A 24,016-nucleotide genomic window follows, 5' to 3' on the forward strand; every position below is an offset into this window, starting at 1 on the left:
TATTCTATCGAATGGTAGACACATTTTACCATAACGTAGGTTTATTATTCCCTGCCACACGTCTAGCACTAAGCGGGAGATATAGTATTAGTCACCATCCCTCCGTACATACATACGGATTGGATTATCATAAGAACCATTGACTAGATTCTTTTTATATTCGGTATCACAGTGAAAGAAAGGTCTCAGTCAGGTTTGGTGACCTTGATCAAGTCACATGGGGACTTGAGCCTTCTAACCTTGTCAGCGAGAGATCTCAAGAACCATTCACTGGATTTGTTTATCTGGGGAAGGTGCAGGGCACAGTTGATTTTGAGGCCTTCAGTTAATTTTCAAGGTCAGAGCAACACATGGAAGATTTCCACATGTAAGTTGCATGTTAACCATGTTAGTGTCTCAAGAACTGTTAGTGTCTCAAGAACTGTTCACTGGCTTTTCTTTATTATCACATTCAACACCAAGCTTTATCGAGGAAAGGTGAGACCCGTTAAGGTCCCAGGATAGAATAGGCCTTCAGCAACCCATGCTTGCCATAAAAGGCGACTGCTTGTCGTAAGAGGCGACTAATGGGTTCAGGTGGTCACACTAGCTGACTTGGCTGACAAGTCATCGGTTCCCAATTGCGCAGATGGATGCTCATGTTGTTGATCACTGGATTGTCTGGTCCAGACTCGAATATTTACAGACCGTCGCCATATAGCTGGAATATTGCAAAGTGCGACGTAAAACTAAACTCACTCAATCAAAAGGAAAGGTGCTGAGCCCAGTCGAATTGGGTGACCTTCAGTTAATTTTCAAGTTAGACTGGAATATCTGAAGACCCCTTGACTAGATTCTTTTCATATTTGGTTTGTAGGTTTATCACAGTAAAAGAAAGGTCTTAGTCAGGTTATGTGACCTTGATCCTCATCTCAAGGTCACAAGGGGACTTTAGCGTCTTACCTTGTCAGCAAGATATCTCAAGGACCATTCACAGGATTCTCTTCATATTCAAAAAGAAGCTTTATCTAGGGAAGGTGCATGGCACAGTCGATTTGGGTGACCTTCAGTTCATTTTCAAGATCACAGCAACTTTTTCAGGGGCTTCATACGCTGCTCAAGGTATAAGTGACTCTTCAAAATGTTTTGGTGTTCGAACAACTACAGTGCAAATATCAAGAGTTTGACATTTTACTTCATCTTAAACTACAACCTTCACTTTCATTTCGATTTAGGTTTGATTTGACAATATGCAGCAGGGGATTATGTCACCTTTGTGACAATGCTTGTTCAAGTTGAACAACAAGTTGTTTCCATGACATGTAATGTTTTCATAGGTGTTGGCTGTTAAATGCTTTCCACTCATTTCAGTAGCTTGGTTTGGAAGTTCAGTGCAAAACAGTGAAGTTTTGAATGTCATTGTATTCTAAATATTAGCTTAGTACTGTACTGACTTCATATCACTTCATGTCTGGTCCAAAATAAATTATTTACAGTTTGCAGCCACATACATTGATTATTGCTTAGTGGGTAACACTAGTCAGGGATGGCAACAGGTGAAAGTGATTTCAGCTGAAAATCAGCTGGGAGCCTGGGGGCTGCAGACTGCCAACAGGATCCAGAATTGATTGATTTGCATTAAATCCACAGAAAATTGCCATCCTTGAACACACCAACCAACCACTGCCTCCAACAACACAAGCAGAGTGACACATTCAACATTTTATTACAATCTGTTCACTGGAACATGGGAGCTGCAAATAACATGAGTCAGGTGATATTACAATACATGCGGCTGTGGTGACAGCGCCACAGTGAAGCGGCGCGGGGCTATGTGACGACGTGAGAGAAGAGAGACAAATAGAAGCAGAATTAAATCGCCACAACACCTCGCTACCAACAACACAGCCTTGTAGGTACGTGACAGGCTTCCTCATCCGTGACGGACACAAACACAACATCACAAGACTTATTAGTACATCCTCATTAGTTAACAAATACTGATCATAAAACGTGAGAAAAGTAACAGAAAAACAATTTTGCAGGCAAGTTCTTTCATTTTTAGTCAAGTTTTAAAATGTAATAGTCCAGTGAATATTCATCACTTTGCAGGACGTTAATTGCACTAAACATAAACATATTTTAACTATTTCACTTCAATATTTAACTGCAATTAGTTTTCATTCATATGTTAACTTAATCTGGATGTTGGGTATATAAGTTGAATTTACTTTGAATCTGATTACATAAACAAATTAATAAATAAAAATAAGGGCAAACCATATGCAACTGCACATCCAGAATTCACTCTTTACTTTTATTGCTTTTGGATTGGAAATCACCTTCAACGGAGGACAGTCCTTTACTTAATTTTTAATCTTTCAATCATATATTTTCTGTCCTCTAGGATAAAAAATAAAACCAGAAAACACTGTTCCCCAAAATAAAAAATGTGGTTGCACGTTCGGGTAAGAAAGCATGATATAACCAATCCTTTCTCTGGCACGGAACACATCAAATTTAAGTTGAAGTTCAAGAAACTCCTAAACAACACAAATTGATAACAAACTGATACCAAAGCTGAGGATATCCAATATGGCTGAGGAAGTTTGTCAAGTGAAGAACTGTATTTGTTTTTAAATGTCCAAGAATTGATCATCATACAGGAAAGGATCTTTATACAATTGTCCATCTTGCCCTGAGCTCTGTGGAGGGAGCTCTGTATTGCTGAGCATGTTCCCACCCTGGCTACATCTGTCACGTGACACAAAACACAGTAGTTAATCCAGTCTTTGGGAAGCAGCGCACGGGTGTGTGTGTCCATCCGTCCATACATCTCACTACAGTAATTATAACAATATTAGCAAGTTACAGTCTCCTCCCAGCTGCTTGCCGAGCTACTCCGGGACGGCCGAGGTTCCTGTCGCGAAGAATTTGTTGATCATCACAGGTATCGCCACGGCAACCTCGCCACAACAGCTGCAAGAGGAAACAAGAAAATTTGTTATATTTTGTACAACCACATCCAAATAAACAATGAGTAAGGTTTTACTCCACTTTTAGCCATGTTCCAGCAATAACAAGGCAGGGCCATCAGAAATGGGCTTCAAAGATAGTACCAAAGAGAGAAATTTAGGGTGGTCCATGATGAGTGGACATTTTAACCATTAGGCTACCCCAAAACCACCGAACAAATAAAATTTTCCAACTGTTAGTGAATGACGAAGACTAACTGGGAGATGGTCAATGTGATAACTATCAGTTTTATTACAATAGTCACTATCAAGACCAACAGATCATTCACTCTCCTGGAAAATATTCTCACAGCTAGACTTGTTTCTTACATAACGCCGCTCTAAGCAATATCCCAGCTATATGGCAGCAGTCGGTAAATAATGGAGACTGGACCAATCAATACAGCATGAACATATTCACAAACAAGTCAGCAAGTCTGACCACCCAATCCCTTTAGCCGCCTCTTACAACAATCAGGGTTGCTGACAATCAGTTCTATCCCAGATCTTCACTGGTCTGGAAAGGTGTCCAAATACTGAAGAGAATCTTCTCACCTCACATATTTTAACCTAAGTTCAGACCGACAAGACTTTTCTGAGATCATGATCATTGCATACTGATAACGAACTGCATATTAGCACCACACTTACGAATGTTCAAAATAACTTCAAATTATTCTACCTCCAGTTACACAATGTCATCTTAGCACAAACTACTGTGCTTATGTAAAGGATGGGGTTATGATTATCCTCCATCACTATGTTAAACCTGACAGCTCCAGGATGTAACAGCAAGCTATTGCCTTCTGTCACAGCACAGCAACAATCTTATCAATAAAATGACAAGAATATCAGCTTTGGTTTCTTTTTGTCGGTGAGATTACAGCAAAGATGAATTACTCACATCACAAATTAAGGTAGCTTATGCTGACAGCTTCAGGGCTGAAACATGAGAAACTAAGTCAGGTATCCTTGCCATTATGGACAACACATCACATCAACAATATCACTATCAGGCTTCTTTCAAGGGTTTCAGGTAATGCTTGTGCACAGTGTTTCACATGACATATTTCCTATGTATTTGACTCTAGTACTCTTCAAGATATTTTCACAAACTGCAGTGGGTATGTGTTAATGTAAACAAATGTGTTTCTTTCCCTGAAATGACATTGATCAAACATAACAGACATCACCACTCTAGTTCTATCAGCTAGCGCAAGGGTGGCTGGTGGGTCGGGGTGCTGGGGATATACTCTACCAGGAATCAAGAAAAATAATCAAACATCATCAGTCTAGCCAGGAGAAGGGGGGATCAGGAGCAGCTATTCAAAAGAGTAACAAAAAATAGCAATAATTCAATACTAAACAACTCAATGTAAAACAAGATTATCCAATGTAAACATAAATAATTCTGATGAAGTCAATTGGAGTTAATTATCATATAAGCCAGAAGAATGAGCATGATTAGGAAAACCACCCACGTGATCAAAAATACTTTGGAAGACGCTGTTAGTAGCCAAGCACTCACACTCTGTTTAGGACAATTGTAATAAAACACAAAGAACAAATGCAACAATCAATATCTAGGTAACTGACTGTGATCCCAGATTTTGTGCAGCTCCAAAATGAAAGCATGGGAACAGCAGTGTTTCTTTAATATGACTTGTTCATTGTTTACCAACATACTTAGACATATACCAGCTATATGACTGCAGTCATGACCAAACAATCCTGCGAACAACAGCATGAGCATCATTTATGCATTTGGGATATGATGACAATAATCAGAGCTGCCAACCCCGAATCTTAAGCAAACCCGAGCCCCAAAGGTGTGATTTCTTTCGGGGTGAGCATGAGAAGGGGCTTGGCCACTTTGAGGTGGTGGGGACTGGAAGGTCTCCCTCATGATATCTTTCAGACTGAGCATGGAAACATGCAATTTTCTCCATTTTCTAAGCATACTTCCCAGATAAGACATAACTCAAATTAACATATGTGAATGGATATTTACTAAAATTATTTCAAATATTCTAAATTTATAAACATCTTTGTACTTTTTCAAAAGTGGAAGCTTTTTAAAAGACAGATCAGAGAGTGGATTTTGTATTTGAAAATCTGAGTAACTGTGCCAAAGTAGTTGGAATCTCTACATGTGTTCACCCAGTCTGTGAGCCTGACCACCTGACCCTGTTAGCTGCCTTTTATGACTATCACCAAAGTTGCTGTAGAAAAATTTTAACCTAGATTTTCATGTTAATTTTTTTTTTTAGCACAAGTATCATCAATGCTTAAATCTCCAGTCACTTGTCAATGGTTAGCTGAACTGCAAGTCAAGTAATGATCTGTCATTCAATGTTTACATTAATATTTCACTGAAACTGTTGAAAATAGCACCAAGAGCAAGTTATGCCTGGCAGGCTAATTATAAGTAAGCCTTCTCTTGTACACTAAGCCCAGCTTCTGAAATTACAATCAATATTTGAAAATCAATTTGAACAGGTGGAACTAAGAGTCCAACCTAAAACAAAAGTGGACACCTTCAAAACCCATTTTACACTAAAAACCTGATATGCTGGGTGTTACCAAATAACACTGATCAAAACAAACAAGGGTAACTTTAAAATAGTTTAGTGTTAATAGAAAGAAGGGGAAAATATCTGAAAAGTCTTCACATGTCAGCACAAAACAAGAAAAGGCAAACAGGTACTTGACAAGCTTACACCAAAGTTCACAGAGATAAAGCTGTCCTAATACATGGGTCTGAAATGTACAACACACTGGACTTCAATACATTTATCAAGACGCTGTTACCCAATGTAGATGATCTACATTCCCACGGGGACAAAGTGACCACATCTATCTTAGATAAAGCTTTTCACTGACAAGATACAAACTCTCTCTTTCTCTCAAGCATGAAATTAAGCCCTGAGTATGGACATGGAATTATTTCAACATTCTGATACACAAACTTGTCTAAGTTAGCCTCAAGATATTAGATCAAATGAGAAAGATTACAAAATGTTTCATTTCAAGTGCAGCTTTCCTGAGAGTAAAAGGACAGGTAGGCATGTTATATTAGTGTTTTTGTGTGGCATGCAAAAGTTGAGTGTAGCATTCATGCTATTGCCACTTGGTTAGACCATAAAAGCTTTACATGCAAGACTGAATTTCCATTCTCAGCCAAGATATGATGATTGATTCATTCAACAACATTCCATCTATATGGTAGTAGTCTGTAAGCAGTCCAGTCTTGATGAGACAGTCTAATGATTGACAGCATGAGAATTGATCTTCGCAATTGGGATACTGACTATGACATCCTAATCCTGTTAATCACCTCTTATAAGCATGGGTTGCTTAAGACAAATTCTGACCCAGATCTGCACTGGTCTGATGGTTAATGCTTTCAGGATATTCATGACAAAATGAAGACGTAATATGTGGATGATCACAGTTGCAGGAGTTCATGAATTGATCTCCATGCAGTTACTGATGTCATAAATATACAAGACACATATCATGTTAGTCAAGCATTCATTGTATGTTCTGTAAATTGTATGATCACTGGGCCTGTGGCCTTTAAAACTTCATGAATAAATACAATACACAGATGTCATGAAAGCATTAGAGCTAAGGAGTGGTCAGTCAAACAGACATGCAGCATGCTACAATGAAAATAAATCTATTCCCTACACATACCCAACCCTGGTGAATATTTGTGGTTCAGGTTTGCTGGTCATTTGTGCCACATTCAGCAACATTCCAGCTCTAAGACAAGGCTCTGTATACAGTATGAACCAGACCAGACAGTGAATGATGGCCTAAGCAATAAAAGCCTTCACAAACAAGATTAGACTCCTATGCCAAGCTTAGACTGGGTAGTTGTTGTTCAATGCCACAATCAGCAGTTTTCAAGCTATATGCCAACGGTTGGTAAATATTCACACCAGACAATCCAGTGATAAAAAGAATTACTATCAATCCCTGGGATATGATGTATAATCCAAGTCAGCAAGGATGACCACTCGATCCCGATTCTTAATCACATGCACGGGTTACTGAAGGTTAATTCTAGCCCATATCTTTGCAAGCGTTGAGCCAAGGTATGATTAAAGTTAATGCTTTCACTGTCACCTCTGATCCGTTCAATCAAGTCATACAACCACAGGGCACAGAGGCACACATGGTGGCACACAGTCACCACCTTGTCTCAAAACTCAGCATGTGACTCCACATGTCCCCTTTGTCCATGTTAGGACACTGAATACTTCAGACATCACTCACCATCAAGAGCTTCCAGGGCAAAATACTGTACATCTATATCTGAATCAGACTTCAGTTTGTCTAGACAAGGTTTGATCTGCTGCTGACACGTCCTGCAAACAAAAACATTGGCTTAACATAAGCTTATGAATGTTGCAACATTACATGGTGGGACCCCCACCATCTCGATTGTGACTTTATATTGTTAGCCAAAATTCTGAAACATGTAGTCTTGGAAATATCAGAGTGTAAGTGCCTACTTAATAAAAAAAAAGCACACTAAAAAAACAAACCAGTCACCAGATTATTAGAGTCAAAGTGTTTTGACCAAGGCCACTAGCAATGTGAATACTGTTTGACTTTGTGTTGGAAAGAAGTGACAATGACAACTTACGACTGGTCAAATAAAGGTCCTAGTTTCTGTAATGTTTTGGCGACGTTGAATCTGACATTTGCGACTGCGTCTCCTGCCATTCCAGTGACGGTGGGTAGCATGAGCTGCTGAGTGAGATCTGACCCGCAAGCCTCTGACAATAACTGAAAGAGAAATTTAGAGATATGGAACTTACTCAACAACATTGGTATTTCAAAAATATGATCCGAAAGAGTTTTACCAATAACTGGTTGTCGAGCATACTAACGAGACTGCTTAATGACAGTCCAATATCTTCCCATCCTGAATATCTCCAGTGTATATATTCCAATAAGTCTCTACTTCACCCTGGGTCGCCCAGATAATTTTATCACTTCAGTTTGCTTGTTCCACATTCTCACAGTAGCTGCAGCTGAGCCGCAGTTACAACTGAGCATGCCAGTGTCAAGAAAGATAGCAGTTGCAGCTGTGAAGGTTTGTTCTCAGTGCGACTAAGATTTTTGGGAAATAATACAGACAAATTGATAGGTACGAAACTTGAACAAACAATTGACATCATGAGTACCCATTAATTCTGTGTGAGTCAGCCATATATCTACCAAGTGTGAGTCAGCCATATATCTACCATGTCCCATACAGGTTCCTAATTCAGCCTGTTACAGATAGCAGTATTGCCAGAGATGGCATTTGGGGTGGCAGATGACTGACTGGGGGCATCAATGTACTCACATTAATACAGAATAAACAGGTCATCCTGTGTAGGTAGTTCTGGTCCCTAGCCATCTGAAGGACTTTGGGGATGACTGTTTGCTTTGCCCAGTCCACTCCAAATTTCTCCACCAGCTTCTTCAGGTTTTGTGTGGCTGCGTCACGAATTGCGTACACTGAAGGTGAAAGACAGCAGCTCATTACCCTTGGATTTCAGATTAGTATGTTTCCTTGTAATCTGACACAATGTCTAACTTTCAAAGCTCTGGAAATGCTAGCTTTTATTTCAAGCATACATGCAGTGTCAAGTAATATGCGGAGACACTATGTCACCATCTCCAGTCTAAAGTATGAAAATTACAATTTATTCAACAAAATAATTTGAATTGTTATATTATTGTCATGCAATAACTGCATGTACTGCTCATGCTGGCCTCTCATGCCTAAGACCCTTTTTCAAGTCCCGGTGGAGACACCAATATTTGTGACCTGCGTCTCATCTGTGTTGTGTCCCTGGCCAAGGCACTTCGTCCACATTGCACACAGTCCACCCAGCTGTTGAAAATGGACTGAAAATCGGATGTATGGACCTATACGGTCACATTTAGTAGCAGTCTTGAAAGTACAATTCCATCACGGTAATAATGTAACGCCAGAGAGTAACACCACTGGATTCTAGTCACAAAAATTAGCATGATTATTTTATTAGTATTTTAGCCTTTCGTAAGCCATGGAACTTCAAAATACAAAATTCAGTAAGCCCCAAAAAACCTGGCCTGATGACTTAACTGAATGTCTGTCACAACAGCACTGCAGTGTGCAGTTCTCACTTGTAACAGTTTCAGTCTTGAAAAAAGCAGGACCCGTGACAACATGAAGCACTGTGTATTGTGATAAATACTGCCACAAAAACTTACCATGGTCCACTAGCCATGTCATGCACAGGGAATTGAGCTTCTCGTCAAAGAACTCTACACCCTGGAAGGAGGAATAGAATGTGATTGCTGACATTCAGTTGTCATTGTCTTCAAAGCAGCACTCAAAGCAATATTCAACCATGCATTATAACAGCTAGTAAATAATTATGTGACTACCATAGCTGGCAGCAAATCCAGTTACACATTTTCCAGTTGAGCATAAAATATTTTTGAGAACTTTTAAAACAATAAAACATTTATGTCCCATGATGATAGGCAACATTAAGAGTGAGTGAGTATGGTTTTATGCAGCTTTTCACAATATTCCAGCAATACTGCAGCCAGGGACACCCGAAAGGGGCTTCACACATTGTACCTATGTGGGGAATAGAACCCTGATCTTCAGCACAACAAGCAAGCGCTATAACCACTAGACTACCCAACCACCCTCTTAAACTAAGTAGTTTGAGAGATGAAACTCTTGTTCAGGTTGTTCAGTTAAAACCAAGTGTCAGAGATACTTACAAGTTGACCCGCCAGGAGGGGCATGTACTCAATGATAGCGAGGCGGACACGCCACTTGGTGTCTTCCGCCAGCTCCACAATGGCAGGCAACAGAGACTGAGACAGCTGGGCAATGCCAATAACCTCATTGACACAGTCCAAGTTCGAGATGATATTGAGTCTCACTTCCGGGCATTCATCCTTCAGTTGGGACAGGAACAGTGGGAGCAAGTGTTCTATCGTGCTGCAACATGAGAGGAAAACATGAAGTCACTTGTGAAGGTGGGGGGGGAAGGAGCAGGGTGTCAAATACTGGTAGTGCTGAGGCGATTGATCAAATAATTGGTCAATTCAATGATTTCGTTGCTTCAAGGAGCTTGGGAGACTAATCAAAATTAACAATTAATGAAAGATAATAAAGTCAGGCTGCGTTAGTCCAGACCCCGACAATCCGATTCCTGCGATATCCGAACAATAGCTAGCTGTAACCAATCTTGTTTACTATGTAAACTCATTACCTGTTGATTCAGTAATCCGGTGCTTCACTCTCCGTATCCGAACGTTAATCAGCGGTAACAGATTAACTAATTACACATAGTTTTGCTTCAGTAATCCGGTGCTTCACTCTCCGTATCCGAACGTTAATCAGCGATAACAGATTAACTAATTACACATAGTTTTGCTTCATTAATCCGGCGGTACATCAAAAAGGTTCGGATAATCACTTCACACCATGAGCCCCATTCAGTGGTAATTGTTAAACGACACTTGTGAGTTGAAGATGTTGTTAGTTTGTGATTTTAATCAATTAGTAGGTCTCACTTTTGGTTAGTTGGAGTAATACCTGTCATGCTTACTTCCTGAATAAAACAGTGATCGTGTCAAAATGAGATCACCTGACGCTTGTCAGTCATAATGGCAAGTCCCGCCCCTAGGCGTAAAAGATGTGAAATTAATGCCGCACAAAAAAAAAAGAGAAAACCCTAAAGCCAATTTTGATCTTATGTGTAAACATTTTGGGCAAGAATTCGGACATTCTATCAGCAAGAGCACAATTTCGGACATCAGATATGTTTTGTGATTGGCTATGATTATTTGACAGACAGATGCAATCACCTGGTTGACAAGTGATCTTACTTCGTGACAATGCTGCCAGTCACAAGTGTGCCAATGTCAAACTGACCAACGTGAAAGTTAATTTCTTGCCCCCAAACACCACATCACACATTCAGCCAATGGATGCTGGGATCATGAGAAATATCAAGCATTTCATCCAGTGTGCCAACCGGCCACAGACGCTTAATCTCCGTGAAGCACTGAGAAAACTGCCTGGTCCGAAGTAAAAAAGCTCCACCATTCAGAACTGTTACCGTCATGTAGATTTCTTTCACAAGTGAGTTTTGTTACGTGTATGTATAATCTATCCAGACATGATTGTGTGCTTTGATTGATTATTATATAAATATTCAAGTTATTATGTCTACAAACTGTAATAAAGTCTTGTGAAACTTGTGTACGTTCGTGTGTTTTTGTATTGCCATGTCAAAGGGAAGTAACCCTACTGTAGTTGTGTTCATAAAAGTTCGTTTCAGTAGTCCGTACGTTTCACTATCCAAACGTTTTTGATGAAAAACAGAAGTGTCCAGATTAATGCGGCCTGACTGTATTTACTTTGAGTCAAAGGTATGTTCTGACAGTTAAGCCCCAGAGAGGCTGACCATCCTAGCAGAATTTACCTCAAAATATTGCAAAAATTACTGTTTGCTTGGAACTTGTTAACACCACACACAGCAACATTATAACCATATGGTGGCACTGTGTTAATAAAATCAAGTCTGGACAAGAAGAAACAGTGATCAATATGTGCCATTTGGATACCAAGTCATATCCACCTCTGCTACCCTGACTATCCAATGCCATTAGTCTCCTGTTACAAGTATTAACTACTGACACTTAGGGCTTACTTGTCTTTGCCTAGTATTGGGGAGAGACCCATGATGACGGAGGCCAGAGCAGACTTAACATGTTGGTTGGCATCAGAAACTAAGTCCTTGACACAAGGAAGGATGTTGGTCATGATGATGTTCTCTCGAACATCTGGGGACAGATTCTGGCAGAAATCTGAAAGACAACAGTCATTGTTATGATCTGAATCAAGAGAGCTAATCAATTGTAAGAACCAAGAAAAGCAATCACGTTTAGTATGAGATCAAGTGGTGAGAAAGCACTAAGACAGACTACTTGTGTTCACAACATATGTATATTGTACACTCAAAATGTTTCTAGATCTATTCTTTTAAGCACTTCTACTAGGGGGATAGACATACCTTAAAAGTCACACAAAAACCCAAAAATCAAACATAATTAAAACACTGTTATCACTATTCATGATAACTAAAATATATTGCTGATTAAGAATAGAACAAATAAAGAAAATTATAAGCGTATAATCGCAAATCAAAAGTGCACTAATTTGTACTTGGGTTCTTTTGTTTACTTTCCTCGAAACGAAGCAGCCACGATACCGAATCCACCCAGTGTGCACTCAGTGTAACAAAGCTTTTTCATTGGCCACTGGTTCATTTGCCAATACGCTTAGTCGGCTCTTTGTTTATGGCTTATAAGACTGATAGGTGTTAATTTCAAACTGCATGTGGCCAGTGACTGAAGTTATGCATTGCATATTGTCATTAGCAGGCAGGCATATAGGTGTCAAAACAGACATTGAGTTTTCTGTGACAGAGTCCTCTTATGACAATCAACAGTATTTTTTGTTTGGGGTGTTTTTTTATAGACTTTGCTAACGATCTCATACTCCGGGTAGGCACACTGTTTCAAGCTCAGCGAACCGAATGTGCTATGAGCATAGCACAGCATAGCTGCTGAAACCACTTTTTCCCTCCATCGCTGGGGCAAATTTAGTGAATCCACTGAGCCCAGTCTTTACTGGCTATTTTCATCACATATTTTTTTCAACTTTAAGGTTGAAATGGTATTTTGATGATTTGTTTTGGTAAGTGCATACAAAAAGGTATGAGAATCTTCAAAGTTGCGTTTTATGTTGCATGTGGCCTTTAATGAGGCAAGTACAGGTTTTCTTAAGAAACTCTCAATCTTTTTATTGACTGTTCCCGCTCAGACCTACCTTTGACTTTGTGAGCTGAAGCAGCCCTGACCTCAGCCTCACAATCCTTCAGCAGACTCTGGAAGGCTGGAACCAGGTCATTCTTGGTGATCTCAGGACCCACTGCCTTCTGGAGCTGCAACACACACACAGAGAGGTACTGGACAGTTGCAACAGCCTGTGAGTGTACTTGGCAGGACATGAGTATGTACAGAAACTGCCCTGCAGGGGTTGGGTGGTGCGTGTACTTGGCAGGACATTAGAGTCACTGGCAGCCTGGAGTACTGGTCACTAGGTGGTTGGGTGGTGTGTGTACATAGCAGGACATGTACAGGACATGTACAGGCAGGCCTGAAGAACTGGTCACTAGGGAATTGGGTGGTGTGTGCACTTGGCAGGACATTGGTATGCACAGTCAGGTCTGAGGAACTGGTGACATGGGAGCTGAGTGGTGTGTGTACCTGGCAGGACATTGTTATGCACTGGCATAGGCCAGGGGTATTAGTCATTTCAGGGTTGGGTAGAGTGTGTACCTGGCATGAAACTGGTATGCACAAACATTTCTTATGTACTGGTCATTTGGATGTTGCAACAGTTGGGTAGCATGTGTACTTGGCAGGACACTGTTATGCGTAGACAAGACTGAGGTACTGGTCACTGGGGCTTCGGTGGTGTGTGTACTTGGGTGGGCATTGGTAAGTACAGACGTGTGTGTGTGTGTGTGTGTGTGTGTGTGTGTGTGTGTGTGTGCGTGTGCGTGTGCGTGTGCGTGTGCGTGTGAGAGAGTTCCCCTATCAGTTCAAGAACTAAAGTAATAAAACACAAGCATTGTTTCTCCCTACCCATTAGTGACATATGTCTGTGTACTTGTGGGATTGTTTTCCCTGTGTCCCCTGTTAGTGACTTATGTCTGTGTACAATGAGCACCAGGGGCCAATCAGTTCCAGCACTCAAGTAATGAAACACATGCATTGTTTCTCCATGTCAGTAACTTACGTCTGTGAACTTGTCAGCCACCATGTAACGGACCCTCCAGGACTTGTCCTCTGCAGCTTGGCGGAGGGTGGGCATGACCAGCTGTTCGGTGTCATCGGGCGGCAACAGTGAGGCAATGCTAACGCAGGCTTCTACAGCGAGAAGCCTTACCGAGTCCTGAAATATTATGTTCTTCAGTTTGTATGAAATACAGCAACATGCGAGAGTGTGGCGCAAACACAGAACAGTCAAGAAACAAGAATAACAAAACCAGTCATCCACTGGCCAACTTAAATTAACCATAAAAAACATATTAAACACTGAAGTGAATCAAATAAAATAATTTGTATTATGCTGCACTAGGCGGAAATACAAACATATATTACATTAACAGCATCATGAATTCACTTGTGAACCCAGCTACTACAATAACAATTATCAAAAATAGATAAATGCATAATTGTTTCATAATAGCTTGACAATAGCAAACTGGCATTAATACAACTTTAGATCATACAAAATAAGCAGCTTCATAAGCAAGAGTACAAAAATTACTTTGGAGCAGAAACAGGCACATATAAAGATTATAGTGCAAAGGCATTAAAAAATCAACATATACCAGTAAATAGAAGTGTTGTACCCAGTAACAACTTACTCATAAATATATTACATTTACCCAATCATCAGAATTAATGAGAATGATCAAGATTGCTGAGGCAAAAGACAACTTGAAATAAAAATGAAGGTTAAGATTTGAATCTTTAAATAATCCAGAGAAAGACGCAAATCATGGGTGGCCAGTGACATTGCAGGCGTTATGTGCTGCTGCACGCGTGATACCTAGTGTTTAGCTAATCTGAAACGACACTCAAGCAGGAACAAAGGGGGCATGACAGGTACAAGAGTGCCATGATACCGACTAAACCTGATACAAGGGTGCAATGATGCTGTCTAATCCAGGTACAAGGGTGAAATGACACTTTCTCAACACGGTACAAAGGTTGCCATGATACTGTCTCAACACGGTACAAGGCTGCTGTGACATCGCCTCAATCTGATATAAAGGTGCCAAGACACTGTTTCAATGTGGTACAAGGGTGCCACAACAGTTTCAATATAGGTGCCATGACAATGTTTCATTGCCGTACATGGGTGGTATCAATGATATTGTCTCCAGCAGGTACAAGCGTGTCATGACAGTTCCTCAATCTGGTATGAGGGGGCCATGACACTGTTTCATTGACATACAAGGGTGCTACGGCAGATGCAACATAGGACAAGTGTGTCATGACACTGTTCCAATGTGGTACAAGGGTGCTGTGACAGTGTGTTAACCTGGTACCAGGAGACATCAGAAACTAATGACAACAGTGAAGTAAAGTGAAGGACACCTGTTGCGGCGGTGACAAAATCTTCGTAAGCAGAGACAATACAGACCCTCAGTCTCTGTCTACAATTCATATGGTGAGTGCACGTTGACAACAGTAACAAACAAACAGGCGTGAAGACAGCTACCATTGAATTACTACACCAATGTAACTGTGCTACAATGCATTATCTCTCTGCAACCCCTCTGCATGAACTGACCAACAAACACAAAACAGTATCCTATGTAAACTACATTATCCACTGACAGAATAAAAAGACTATGTCAGCAAGAGAATACATGAAGTACCTTTGTAACAAAATGAACACTGAAGTGAGACGAACTGTGAATTGCTGTCAAAGCTTTACAAAGCCAAGGCGAGAAAGGAAAAGAGTAGTAGTTACCAAGTTGTCTCCCCTTACCTGCTCGTCCTGTGCTAGGGTAGTGAAGAGGGGGATGAGCTCAGACTTGAGGTACTCAGTCTCCACCACCTTTGCAAACTCCCCCAGTTTCCCTGCTGCTGCACGACGCACCATGGGTGTATCGTCACCACACAGGTTTCGGAAGTGCCTGAACACAGACAACAAAAGTGAACAAATGAAGGACTGACACTCAGATATCCAGGATTTTAAGGAGATATTCTTGGTCTATTTTCAACACTGTCTAGTATATCTATAACTTGGTTCCTAAAACACTGACATCCAAATATTGTGATGTGCCTAGATTCAATGATCATTTGACATTAATTTCAGGGCCCAAATATGTTGGTCACTCAGCAATTTTTTAACAATGGTTACTTGTAACAGTAATACTTTGAACTTTTGATAAAGTTACAGACATTGTGAAAATGCAAACAATGGCTGAATTGATTACAAACATTGGTTCTGATTAGGTATCACACCAGGCAGTGAATACCTGCACAGTAAACTTACTCAACGGTAGCTAGTTAGGTGAGAAAAATCACTGAAATCCCCAGATATTTGAAAGCAGAGGGAAACAGAAATTATAATATAACCATTCAATATAATGGCAGCTTTGTTCATGAATGGTGTTTCAAAGTAACAGGACATTGGGTCCTATAAGTTTCAGATGTCTATCTGACCCACTGAAAATTCACAGGACCCACAGAGTAAAATTAAACACACATTTCAAATTTAACATTTCTCATGGCATTGAAATTATTAACATTATATAATGACAAACATTTTAAACATAAATTTATAAACAGTGAACAAGTGTCACATGCCAGACACTGGGGCCAGCAGGTTGGGGACTTCTCTCTGATAGATGGCAAATCTACAAGATTTGTCAGAGGGTCAGACACTATTCGTCAACACTGTTTTATTCCTGAGATAATTGATTAACATGTTTTACTTCATAATACAAGAAGGAAACTTACTGTCTGAGTTCGGACTTGACATTGTTAGACACACGTGGATAGCAGACAGAGAACAGTCCACAGGCCGACGTCCTTGATGTGAACCAATCTCCTGCAAATGTAAACAACAGAGATTTTAGTGTTTACCACACAAATTCATCATATAAGCATCACTATTAGTAAGTTCAAAAGGCACACTTTCAGTAAATGCGTGTGCCCAATTACAACTCTTTCGTACTCTCAGTTAGACATATTTTCCTTGGCATGTGTGATTTTCAGCTTAACTGGTTAGAAACTGAAATACACACAGTACAGCTTCAATAAATCAGTTTGTTTCATCGAAAATCAATTCTGATACCATAGTTTCAATAACCATTATCACTATTTCAATTCAAGTGAGTTTAGTTTTACACCACACGCAGCAATATTCCAGCTATATTGCCTATCTGTAAATAATCAAGCCTGGACCAGAAAATCCAGTGATCAACAGCACGAGCATCAATCTATGCAACTGGGAACCGATGACATGTGTCAATAAAGTCAGTGAGTCTGGCCACCCAACCCCATTAGTCGCCTCTCACAACAAGCACAGTCACCTTGTATGGCAAGCATGAGCTGCTGAAGGCCTATTCCACCCCGGATCTTCACGGGTCTATTTCAATTTGATATTTGAATACAACATTTTAATCATTTCACACAGTGAAAGTGTAATTTTGACTCCAACTGAAGCAGTTTCAAGCACTGAAATAAAGCGAAACATGATTTCTTGACACTGGGCTATTTATCGAATGAGAATTGTTGTAGACAAGGCCATGTTGACAATGGATTTCCTGCTTAAAAAAGCAGAGTCTGAGAGGTAAATGAAATCCAATGTTACTACTTCTATGAAGAATCGAAAATGATCAAATTGAGAAGCTAAAATCAAAAATCGAAGAGAATCGACATCTGGGCGAATTGTTAAAGCTCTGCCACTGAAGTGAGATAGTAAAACTATACAAAGACTTAAGACAATTCTCTGTACAGCCCGGCTGACAACAAAGTAGATGGCAGTTCTGCACTGGAGGAGTGTAAATACAAAGGAACTTGTATGCCAAGTGATTCCAGCTATGAGATTCGCCAGTCACACTCTTCTAAAAACTACTAAAAGTTTGCTGGCCAGCCAGTACAACCATAAGATGATGCCAGTCATGGGGTCACTTGCTTGTTATAATACACTGACTAATCTAGTCTAAGTATACTTAGTTTCAGTGTATGTAACGAACAGTACTGACGATAAGTTTACTTAGACTGCGGACTAATTTCCAAAAGTTGTTGTGGACACTGGAGACAACCTTGAAAATGGCTTGCTAACCAACAAGTACAATCTACACAATCTCCAAGAAGCCTTACAAACCAACTAGTTTCAATCTACACAGTCTAAAGAGGGCTGACTTAACAGTTAGACGATCTATATAATCTCCAAGAGGCCTTCTCAGCAAATGACTCCCCATCAAGTACAAATACTAGGAGGCCTGACTCAATGGCAAATACAATCTATAAATCTCTAGGAGGCATGACTCACCAGCAAGTATAATCCATACAGTCTCTAGAAGGCCATACTCACTGGGGACTAAAATCTATACAACCTCAAAAAGGCCTGACTCACCAGGTAGTACAATCTACTAACATACGGCAAACTCACCAGCTGACAGCCTCTTCAGTAGTGGGACGAAGTGATTCTCCAGGTCTGCTGGGGAGTGCTCTGCAGCAATCTGTCGCAGTGAGTCCACTGCCTTGTCTCTTACCACAGTCTCCTCCACAGTGGCGAGGCTCTCTAGTGGGGGCTGAGACAGAAGACCACAAGCATCAGCATCACTTACAACAGCTGCAAACATCATACTTTCCTTGAGGTATATAACTTCAAGTCTACAACCTGTACAACTAAAGAATCAAACAAAATCAGCACTCCATGACAGAAAGAGCATATTCTTGGCTAATGACTTTTAAAAAGGCTAGCCACAACATTTGTGCTAACATCATGACGTTGGAGTTTCAACTTTTTCCTATTATTTGTCAAATGGATTAGCCTGGACCATCTGTCCATGGAAGGATATCCTATGCCATTAATGTTCAGACTGAAGCTCAAATTCAATCTATGTACAAACTATACCAGGCTTATGACATTTTCAAAACATCATTTTACATGGCTAATCATGACCTGAATGAACTTCACTGGAATCTATATGTTCAGATTCATGAATACATATTCAGTTCATAAACTCACATCTGGTAAATACTGATTTTTCTCAACCCTCGACTGTCGCTGCAGTCTGGGGGAATCAGAACGTTTGGAAGCCGATGATTTCTGTTTGGTACTTTCTCCTCTATCTGATGAACGTATAGGCAGAGGGGGTGAATGAGGGTGTGGCTTAATCTGATCGAGCAGGAGAGATAGAGATTGGTGGAGGGGTTTCAACTGCTGAGAGGGAGATATAGAGTCGTTCTGTTTTCTTTGCAGAAATCCATCATCCATGGATTTATGTTTGGTCAGCTTGGACTTGAACTCAAATTTGGGTATCTCCGGTAGAGCTGGGACAGCTGTTGTCCCCGGGGCCATGTTGAAGTAGTTGTCTTGTACCATGTAGAAGGCCCCTGGGCAGGCTGGCAGAGTGAACACAGGGACACACCAGCCATGTCGGGAAGGGGGTGGGGTCCCTGGGGCAAACGCAGGGGAGGGGCTGGATGTTGGTGGGGTTCCAGGTCCTGGCAAAGGGGAGTGACGGAATGGGGGTGGAGTCCCTGGTGCAAACACAGGGGAGGGGCCAGATATGGTTGGGGTTCCTGGGGCGAACACAGTGGAGCGATGGAATAGGGGTGGAGTTCCAGGTGCAAACACAGGTGAGGAGTCTGACATAGCTGCAGCTGCTGCTTCAGGACAAGAAGAAAGGGAGGAAACAAGAGGAATAACACAAGCAGGATCACACAAATAAAACAACCACGATCAGAAAGTCTGTTGAAGTGACAGAAGTCAATGAAGTCTGTTTACTAACACACAAATGTTCTTTGTTGTCACAAAATGTACATGTTTAAGGTTGAGGTCAACACAGTTGCACAGAAAACTAAGGACTGTAGTGACACTTAAGAAAATAACACCAACAGAAATCAGGCCTCCCGCAGCAGACAGTCAGCCATGTTCTCACTTCTGCATAGTCAAGCAAGTACACCAGAATTACATGTGAACACGTGAACAGTCTCAGTCAATCAGTCACCTTATAAACCTTTCACACTCAACACAAAGTGGTCTTGCAATAACTTCAAGTCTACAACCTGTACAACTAAAGAATCAAACAAAATCAGTATCAATGGATAGCAATCTTTGTGTAAACTTTGTCCACCCAACACAACATTCTGTTTTCTTCGTAGCAGAGACTGCAAACCAAAACCAAGACAACTCCAGAACGACACAAAATCAGTGTAAGTTGATCACAACCTCCTTGAAACCAAGTTCCACTCAGCACAATGGTATGTCCCCTTCAACCAACTTCTGCAGTGTACTATGAAGACAACTCTGTTACACAAAATCAGATTCAGTAGATCACAAGGTCTGTAAAAACCACTTCCATTCAAGAGAATGTTCTGTCCTCTTCAAAGCAACCACTGCAGTGTACAAGAAAGGTAACTACACAAAATACGAGTAGATGACAAATTTTGTGTGAACCACATCCACCCAACATCTGTACAAGCAAGACAGTTCCACAACTACGCCAAATACAACTCAGTAGATCACAATCTCTGTGTTAACCACATCCAATCAACGTTCTCTTCCCTTCAAACAACCACTCCAGACTCCAACCGAGCCAGCAGTCTTATGTGTCATCATCACGCTAATCCACTTCTAGGGCCTCACCCAGTCAAGCAGCTTGGCCTGCACGGTCAATCAGAAGGCTAAGTTTGGACCCCAGATCAATAGCTGCACTTCATCTCATCTCACTTCGGCCATCTTGAGATTAGATGCTTATATAAACAGTGCCCCATTACTGTAGAAACCTCAGTGATGAAGCAGGGATTCAGATCAATTCATTTCCAGGAAACTCACAACTTGCCATCCAAGATGCAGAGCTGCAGTAACTTTTTAAGCAACTGGATATTTACTCCCATGTCTGTTTATGTATGAGTAATGGCACTTTTTGAGGTGTAACCAGTATTTTGTATACTCCCGCTACTTATAAGAATTGAGTACTTTTAAACAAGGTTTCTTACCCATTAACACTTTTAAGTATATAAAAATAAATGTTTCTCAATGGACCTACATTCTTAATAATTATAATATTGCCAAATTGTTGGCAGCCATATTTAACACTCAACATGAAAGTGACTGACTATTATAGTAAACTCCAGACAGTTCATATAGCTGTAATAGCATATGTAGCTTAACATTTGCCAACGCTGTTGTAGAGTTTGGGTGCCTTGACAAATTATCATTCGCAAACTAGTTTAGTTAACTGAGTAAAGTATGCAAGGTATTACAGATCTACAGGGTTTTAAGTGATTCTCATGCATTTCATGTGCTCCAAGAATTGTAAATATGAGCAAAATATGCAAATATTCACCTTATCTGAAGCTCTGAAGATGTCCTGAAGAAACTTACTAAAATTTTGCATTTTCAAATTTTAAGACAATTTCCGTAAAATATTGATAAATTCAGAGAATATTCTATTAGTATTAGTTTACTAATTTTGACCTCAGGTGACTGCAACATTCATACTGACACCAATAATTTCCAGGCAACTTTGGAAATTTAACTGTGTACTTATAATTGACCCGGATCCTCTTTCAGCACTTTGTCACTTTTTTGTCAATGAATGACCCACGGCTGCTTTCACTGTGAACTTACCAGCAGACAGTGGACCCACTCTGGGCCACCAACAAGTGGTGTGAACTGCCCCAGCTGCTCCGCCAGTGCCAACAACACTTCATCTTCATCATATATCGTATCTGAAACAGAAGTTCAAGTTCAAACAACTTGCACAATATCCCTAATCCATGATATGGTATTAGCAGTCTGTGCCAAACTTAAACAGATGGGGGATAAAACAATGTGCACTCCCATGACTTATGTGAGCAAACATTTCACAATACAATTAGCAATGGATAACAATATATGGATGAACGCCTTTATTACAGTGACGTTTAGGTGTAGTTTCGAACACTATTAACGAGCAAGTCATATGATAACAATGTTAGAACCTATATCAAAGCATTGCTCTCACTGTTATATAGAAATTGTTCATCCATGCCTTGATATTCTTCCTTACTGCTCCAACTTCTAAAAGCCTCTCAATGAAGTATGACTTGACTAGGACTTTAGACTAATGGTTAGTGTATCAGTTCTGGAAAGCTTACAAATGTAAATTTAGCATGCAAATCAAGGCATCTGTGTTGGGATCACTACGGCAAAAAATTGAGGATTTCCAGATTTATATGCAACCATAAAAGGAAAATTACATAATTTCATGAAAAGCAAATGAACTAGCAGCAGATTGTATGTTGCAGAGATTTAGCTTCTATGTAGAGTGTTGACAATGGATTCTAATCCCAACTATTCAGTGGAATATTTTCATCAGTTCATCGGAATCAACATAACAGTCTCTGAATGAATGTGGAAATCAATCAAAGTATGACAAATTTGACTAAAAGCAAATCAAAGTTTAATAACAACCAAACAATCAGTAGACCCTACTAGACCCTTCAGTCAATTTTGAAATAATATTCAATACTAGATAACAAGTGAATCGAGTATTGAGAAGGGTTTTGTGAGAAGCATGTTTTCACTTGAATGACAATCAAGGAAAGTCTCTTACATTGTTTGGTCACAGTGTCTTAAAGACTGACCATCTTGCCATTGTCCTTACTGCAAAGTTGACAAATACAATAAGCTGTGTGCTGATTGGATACTGCCTAGCCACTTCACCAATCAAATTGTTTGGTTTTGTTGAAGTACCAGAAGGGGAGTAACTCTACATAAACAACAAACTAGGGGAATATGTGATGAGAAGGCAATCCAGTGTCTGCATTATCAAACCATGAATGAAACTTTTATCATTGATTTTTTATCACTGTTTGTAAAAGAAAAATTTAATCTAAGACTCTGGGATCCATAATTGTTTGTGGAAGTGAAAAATCACTTCCCAATGACGCAGTACTGTCTTGTACCACCCACCACTCATGAAAACGTGAGTAAATACTCAAAACACTATGTCCAGAGGAATTAGCTGGAGTGCTACTAATGTCTTCCTAGATTTCACGACTCACAGCTTAACACTCATCACACACACGCTTGCAACAACTCTATTAGGGGACTCCCAGCAATTAGCCAAGAATCAATACAAGCTTACTGTGTTGCTGCTACAGAACTGTTGCCCTTCACATGCAATGGATCATGGCTGCAGATTGGGCTAGCTGTTAATTAAGGGTATTATCAGCATATCTGTTTATAGAAGTTCGCTCTAACAACAATACAGATCAGTCTTGAACGCTTTGTATATCCATGATACAAATCACAACACCATTTTGAATGATTTGCATATCCATAATACAGTTCACAATATTATTTTTAATATTTTAAATTTTTTTGTAGGGACTCAATTCAGGGTCTCAGGTGTGACGAGCAAACACTTTTAACCACTAGGCTGCCCCAGCCCGCCCCTGGCTTGATTGCAGGTATGATAAGGTGCATTGAGGTCAAAGGCCATATTGATGATAACAGCACTTGTACAGCAATGTGCAGTTTTCTTATCAGTGAGTGAATCATTAGCATATGTAATTGTAATTTGATAGTGAGTGGTACACACTGACGCAGTGGCTCCTTCATCTATTATAGAACTGAAAGCCTTTCTTAAGTGGCATTTTCTTCAACTTTAAACATATTACATTTGAAGACTGTTTATCAGGAAAATTTGCATACCTGACAATAATGAAATGGTAAGCTTTCTGTGTAGGCTCACAGATCTGGACAGTACTTTGTAACACTTACTGACAAAAACAGCTGGTGATTTTTTTTTTTCGCAATTCATCCCTAAACATGCTGTACATTTAAGGGCTGGCCATAATGTGGCTATCATCACTTAAGTTGTGCATAGGTTGAAAACTCAAAACAGATGAAAATTAATTGATCATTGCCAACAAGAAATCATTTGAAAAAAAAATGGTGCACATCACTTTTCCTAGATTTCCTATTCGGGTTGTTAATGCAGGTAAGTATAACATAGTTTTGTTGCATTTTGTTTCATTTAGAAATTACGCAAATTGCCTTTTCAAATTTCATGTCCTGTGCAAAATGATGCAACTTGCTACTTCAAAGTGATGACAAATATAACATGAACATAAAAGTACCTGGAGTCTTCAAGAAATAACCAGTCAGGGCTTTTTAGTTAATA

The 24,016-nt window shown here is 40.0% G+C and overlaps 1 protein-coding gene across 2 annotated transcripts in view; it reads right to left on the reverse strand.

The window, feature by feature from the left end:
- Nucleotides 1-1,686: 1,686 nt before the first annotated feature.
- The window catches only part of LOC137290712 (serine/threonine-protein phosphatase 2A 65 kDa regulatory subunit A alpha isoform-like), a 29,827-nt gene continuing 7,497 nt past the window's right edge, over nt 1,687-24,016 (reverse strand). Inside the window, exons 3-16 of one of the 2 annotated variants that reach the window (XM_067821805.1) lie at nt 21,475-21,575; nt 18,283-18,424; nt 16,623-16,713; nt 15,646-15,793; nt 13,879-14,049; nt 12,904-13,018; nt 11,723-11,879; nt 9,780-10,002; nt 9,255-9,315; nt 8,359-8,513; nt 7,651-7,793; nt 7,278-7,369; nt 3,898-3,935; nt 1,687-2,958 (exon numbers count right to left, since the gene is read on the reverse strand). In XM_067821805.1, coding sequence (XP_067677906.1) covers nt 3,916-3,935; nt 7,278-7,369; nt 7,651-7,793; nt 8,359-8,513; nt 9,255-9,315; nt 9,780-10,002; nt 11,723-11,879; nt 12,904-13,018; nt 13,879-14,049; nt 15,646-15,793; nt 16,623-16,713; nt 18,283-18,424; nt 21,475-21,575 — 1,619 coding nt within the window. In that variant the 3' untranslated portion in view covers nt 1,687-2,958; nt 3,898-3,915. The remainder of the gene's footprint in view (nt 2,959-3,897; nt 3,936-7,277; nt 7,370-7,650; nt 7,794-8,358; nt 8,514-9,254; nt 9,316-9,779; nt 10,003-11,722; nt 11,880-12,903; nt 13,019-13,878; nt 14,050-15,645; nt 15,794-16,622; nt 16,714-18,282; nt 18,425-21,474; nt 21,576-24,016) is intronic. The other variant, XM_067821813.1, reaches the window with a different exon arrangement.

Source organism: Haliotis asinina, chromosome 1 (assembly GCF_037392515.1).
Source record: "Haliotis asinina isolate JCU_RB_2024 chromosome 1, JCU_Hal_asi_v2, whole genome shotgun sequence".
Lineage (NCBI taxonomy): Eukaryota > Metazoa > Mollusca > Gastropoda > Lepetellida > Haliotidae > Haliotis > Haliotis asinina.